This window comes from Siphateles boraxobius, unplaced genomic scaffold (assembly GCF_051911475.1).
Source record: "Siphateles boraxobius isolate OS27281-9 unplaced genomic scaffold, OSU_SipBor_1 163, whole genome shotgun sequence".
NCBI classification, from domain to species: domain Eukaryota; kingdom Metazoa; phylum Chordata; class Actinopteri; order Cypriniformes; family Leuciscidae; genus Siphateles; species Siphateles boraxobius.
In genome coordinates, this window is record NW_027508770.1 from 444,001 (window position 1) to 450,000 (window position 6,000).

General features: G+C 39.4%; 1 protein-coding gene across 23 annotated transcripts in view; it reads right to left on the reverse strand.

Annotated features, from left to right (window-relative positions):
• The window catches only part of LOC143740039 (ubiquitin carboxyl-terminal hydrolase 9X-like), a 79,720-nt gene that overhangs the window by 64,712 nt on the left and 9,008 nt on the right, over positions 1 to 6,000 (reverse strand). For all 23 annotated transcript variants that reach the window (XR_013204714.1, XR_013204713.1, XM_077232087.1 and 20 more), the window contains 4 exons: positions 5,545 to 5,690; positions 5,395 to 5,474; positions 4,851 to 4,963; positions 3,984 to 4,202 (listed from right to left, as the gene is read on the reverse strand). Coding sequence is in view for 21 of the 23 variants with exons in the window: in XM_077232087.1 (XP_077088202.1) it covers positions 3,984 to 4,202; positions 4,851 to 4,963; positions 5,395 to 5,474; positions 5,545 to 5,690 (558 nt within the window). In the remaining 2 variants the exon portion in view is untranslated. The remainder of the gene's footprint in view (positions 1 to 3,983; positions 4,203 to 4,850; positions 4,964 to 5,394; positions 5,475 to 5,544; positions 5,691 to 6,000) is intronic.

Consider the following 6,000-nt stretch of genomic DNA (forward strand, 5'->3'; position numbering starts at 1 on the left):
CATCATTACGCTATTTCTACGTCATTACGCTATTTCTACGTCATTACGCTATTTCTACGTCATTACGCTATTTCTACGTCATTACGCTATTTCTACGTCATTACGCTATTTCTACGTCATTACGCTATTTCTACGTCATTATGCTATTTCTGCATCATTACGCTATTTCTACGTCATTACGCTATTTCTACATCATTGCACTATTTCTGCATCATTACGCTATTTCTACGTCATTACACTATTTCTACATCATTGCACTATTTCTACATCATTGCACTATTTCTACGTCATTACACTATTTCTACGTCATTACGCTATTTCTACGTCATTACACTATTTCTACATCATTGCACTATTTCTACATCATTGCACTATTTCTACATCATTATGCTATTTCTACGTCATAACGCTATTTCTACGTCATTACGCTATTTCTACGTCATTACGCTATTTCTACATCATTACACTATTTCTACATCATTGCACTATTTCTACATCATTATGCTATTTCTACGTCATTACGCTATTTCTACGGCATTACACTATTTCCACGTCATTACGCTATTTCTACATCATTACACTATTTCTACGTCATTACACTATTTCTACATCATTACGCTATTTCTACATCATTACACTATTTCTGCATCATTACGCTATTTCTACGTCATTACACTATTTCTACATCATTGCACTATTTCTACATCATTGCACTATTTCTACATCATTATGCTATTTCTACGTCATTACGCTATTTCTACGGCATTACACTATTTCCACGTCATTACGCTATTTCTACATCATTGCACTATTTCTACGTCATTACACTATTTCCACGTCATTACGCTATTTCTACATCATTGCACTATTTCTACATCATTATGCTATTTCTACATCATTGCACTATTTCTACATCATTATGCTATTTCTACATCATTACACTATTTCTACGTCATTACACTATTTCCACGTCATTACGCTATTTCTACATCATTGCACTATTTCTACATCATTATGCTATTTCTACATCATTACACTATTTCTACGTCATTACACTATTTCCACGTCATTACGCTATTTCTACATCATTACACTATTTCTACGTCATTACACTATTTCCACGTCATTACGCTATTTCTACATCATTGCACTATTTCTACGTCATTACACTATTTCCACGTCATTACGCTATTTCTATTTCATTGCACTATTTCTACATCATTGCACTATTTCTACATCATTATGCTATTTCTACATCATTACACTATTTCTACGTCATTACACTATTTCCACGTCATTACGCTATTTCTACATCATTACACTATTTCTACGTCATTACACTATTTCCACGTCATTACGCTATTTCTACATCATTGCACTATTTCTACGTCATTACACTATTTCCACGTCATTACGCTATTTCTATTTCATTGCACTATTTCTACATCTTCAGGGCTCGACATTAAGGCTTGTCCGCTTGTCCGGGACAAGTGGATTTTTTGTAGGACAAGTAGAAGAGAAAATTAGTTGTCCGACCGGACAAGTTAAATTTCAAACAAAATAAAATGCCATGTTACTTCACGTTATGTGCCACTCGTTACGTCTATTTTACAGATTTAATTTTAAAGATTTGAAACGAAGACATGTCCTGAATGTGAATGGCCTGTGAATGTCCTGAATGTGACTCGCAGAAAGACGCGCACCAGTATGATGCGCATGCACAGACCGCGCGCCAGAATACAGTTCTCTTTCGCGCTTGAACGAACATCAACACACACAATTAAGCCAAAATGTCATTTGTTGAGTATCTTCATAACACAAGAGCAGTCTTATGATGGACATAAAGAGTTGTGACTCATGAGAGAATGAGGCGCGTGTGAGATCCGCGTCTCTGTCCACAGCGGCTGCTCTTAAAGGGCCAGCTACCAATAAAGTGTTCTGTCAGTAAAGTTAATGAAAGAACAAAGGGAACAGAGAAAATTACTCACTGCTCTTGACTAAAGAACTTGTGTAGCTTTAATAAGGAGTAGTCTATATATAATTTATAATTTATGCTGCGCAGACTGTTTGATAACTTTATTCAATTTCTGTATATGTCCTACCTGTTAGACAGTTCATTTTTATCCAAACATCAATGGCTTATTGATCATTATAGGTGTTATCAATCATTTAGTTGTTATTGCTAATTTCAGAATTATCACTAATCTGTGTGTGCATTTGGTTTAGAACCAAACAAGTTGACTCATGAAACCATTTGTTTATTATATCGCAATCGCATATCACAACCGCAATATTGATCTCAATAATAGGAATATGACATTTTCCCCAAATCGTGCAGCCCTAGATAAAATTATAAATCTTTACCCGGACAAGTGACTTTTGTGCATGGACAAGTGAAACATAAATTTACTTGTCCGAAGGACAAGTGCCTCAAAAAGTTAATGTCAAGCCCTGATCATCACGCTATTTCTACGTCATTACGCTATTTCTACGTCATTACGCTATTTCTACGGCATTACACTATTTCTACATCATTACACTATTTCTACATCAATATGCTATTTCTACGTCATTCATCATTGCGCTATTTTTTCATCATTGCGCCATTTCTTCGTCATTGCACTATTTCTACGTTCTACGTCATTATGTTATTCCTACGTCATTGCACATGCGCAGTCCTTTCAGTTTCAGCTTTCAATCTGATCAAGTGTTCAAATGTTCTCTCGATCGGATTAGAAAAGGAATAAACCTCCCATTCAATCCGATCGACATCTCAGTGGGATCGAGCTCAAACGGATCGATTAAGGCGTTTACATGAAGCTTTCAGTCCGATTGAGCCGTCACTAGATTAAGGGCCTGTCCCAATACCTCCCCTTACCCTAGATTTCTGCCCTAACCCTTGTTTTTGCGCGTTCTCGTGTAGGGGTAGATGGCGGACACCGCTGGAAAGGAAGAATTGAAGTATATTTTCAAAAATAAGCATGTTAAAATTTCTAAATATGTTGGAATATGTTAGTTTGATGCACATCCAATGGACTGTTAAGTTTTGAACACTAATGTTAGAAAATATTTCACAAAGCTATCTATCCGACGATGTTCATGATATCTGCCGAGTGCTTCGAGAGAGTCTGCACATCAAATATACATCTGATCTGGTTCATCTAATTTTATTTTCGTTTTTGGATTCCAAGGATTATAAAAAGAAGATGTGAGGTAAAACTATTAAAAACTAGCCGCGTTCGTCTAACGTTAGTGCTTCATCTTTTTCTTCACAGCGCGCTGAGAAATGACAGCGCGCTGTGAAGAAAAAAGATGAAGCTCTCCCTAACGTTAAACCCAAACTGCACTGAGCACAATCAGTGATTGTTGTAAAATTGCTAATTGTAAATTGCGGGAGGTGTTTGACTGTAAAAAGTGCTATTATAAGCACAATGATCTGCGAACGTTGACCCTGTTCCCATGGCGGCGAGCGCTCGGAAACGGACTGCAACTAGACAAGCGAACTATATTTTGGGTTTCATGTGCGCGTCTAAACGATTAAATACAGACAAAAATATGGCGAATGCGTCTTCTATGTTCCACATGTCTCTGTTGATTCATCAGACGTAGATAAACGAACACAGGCCACACAACAGCTGGAACCGGCATTTTCTGAATGAAAATAGTATTAGACACGTTGACGCTGCGCGTGACGTAGTGAGGTTTGCTGCGCGTGACGTAGTGAGGTTTGCTGCGTTGACGTAGTGAGGTTTATCGCGCTAATTTGCATATAGTGGTGTCCCATTTCATAGGGAAAGATCTTCAACTCCACTTCCCTTGTTGAAGGGACTTTAATTTCGAGGGCACTCAAAACCAAGTGGAAGTTTTAAGGGGGGAAAAATGGGACAGGGCCTTACTAACGGATTATCTGGTTGCATGTAAACGTAGCCAGCTGAGGGAGAAACAGGTTCACACTCATCACAGAGAGAGATGAAGCAGTGCACCTTGGGAGAGCGCGGGTCGGGCGGCCGGGCGAACAGCTCATCATCAGCGAGCTGCGCTCCCGCCGGGACGCTCTCGGAAGGCCGCGTGCCGTTGTAAATGTGGAACTTGCAGTGCGGGTTGGTGGCCATGGAGAGCAGCTCGAGCAGAGGGAACCAGTCCTGAGCCAGCTTGACCACGCAGAGCTCCATCAGCCGCTGGGTGTTGCTGATGATGCAGCGCTGGAACACACATCAGACACATGTGACTCAAGCTGTTCACATAGCAGCCCTTAACTCCGCCTTCGTGGACGAGTTTGGGCACGAGGTCTCAGGTGTGATCCAAACAATGTTTTAAATAAATGTTATATCACTATCTGCGATAAAATAAAAACTAAGAAAAATTGTGGAGGGTATTTTTTAAATTTTATTTACCTCTAAAAGTACCATAGTTTCTATGTAAATTATGTTATTTTTATGCTATATTTAATATTTCTGCAACTTCAGTAAAAAAAAAAAACGATTCCAGAAAGTTCAGACAGCCAAAAACTAAAAATGTGGCGACTTTGGTGTCATATGTTGGTATAAAAATAACGACAAATTTTATTTTAATTTTATTCGACAAATAATAAACAAAATCCTCTGAATTATAGTTTGTCCCCATTTTTGTCCACAAACGGTGTTTTTTTCAACCACTTAACATTGTAGAATCGAGTCAAATTGTTTTTGTTTGTGTTCAAGTTGCAAACTTTGGAAAAGTAGCCGAATCTTGTACCGCTCAGATTAAGGAAAGTTTTTAAAAAAGAACCGAGTAAAAGTGCTTTTGCCCACATGTGTCCCGAACACGGCTTGAGGGTAAAGCCTCAGATCACAGATGCATCACAGACTCACGTGGATTTCAAACTTCCAGCCGCTCACGGCCTCATCCGTCAGGATCTTTGTGAAGGAGATGGTCAAGCCGTCGCGGAAGAACCTCTGACAGGCCTCACACTTCACATCCAGCCCTTCACACACACACACACACACACACACACACACACACACACACACACACACACACACACACACACACACACACACACACACACACACACACACACACACACACACACACACACACACACACATCAGGTCAGACAAATAATTGTGTGATTTAATTAATGTGGAAGCCTTTTACTTGGAATTGTATATAAAGTAATACTGAAATTTATAATACAAATAGGTGCTTTACAGATTTACTGTAATGCTGTGAAAACTAATAATATTTAATAATTAATTAATTATAATACAATATAACGGCATTTTAATTTCCCTTATTTGGCTGGTAAAAAGTGATTAATTTAAGCTGCAAAATTAGTGCAGTTTTCAAATGATTAATGCAGTTAGATCGAATATCCACGATCATGTGAATAATGAATTATGAATGATGTCTGACCTTTTTTGCTGAGCTCTATCGCAGCTTCCAGCAGAACCTCCAGCTCTCCTTTGGGCAGAACCGGAACCACCCAGCGCGGCCTGGACCACAGGAACACACGTTACCACACACACACACACACACACACACTCTGAGAGGCGTCAGGCTCACCGGTTGATCATGTCGTCCAGCTTGGCCAGGTCTGCGTGTGGAAAGGCAGGCTCCTCCTCTTCCTGTGTAGGCGAAGCTTCTCCCTGAACCACTTCCTCTGGTGGGCTGATGGGTGACGTCTCATCGGAGGAGTTCGGCGAGGTCGTCTAAGCACACACACACACGAGAGAACGACAACACGACGTCACACACAGGCTGTTGTATATGCAGTTTACTCATGTTTCTGGTTAGCATGAGGCATCTTCACACAGCTAAACATCTATACTACATTTATTCAGCGCTTTCACAACACTGAGTCCACAGCAGCTTTACAGAGATAACAGGAAAATAATGCAACAAAGTTTGTGTCTAAAAGAAAATAGCCTAGCGTCACAGTCCAGCTTAAAGGCCGTGTTGCAGGGTTCATTTTTCAACAAATTTGTGCAATTTGCTTGTTTGTAATAAACGTTTAAACTG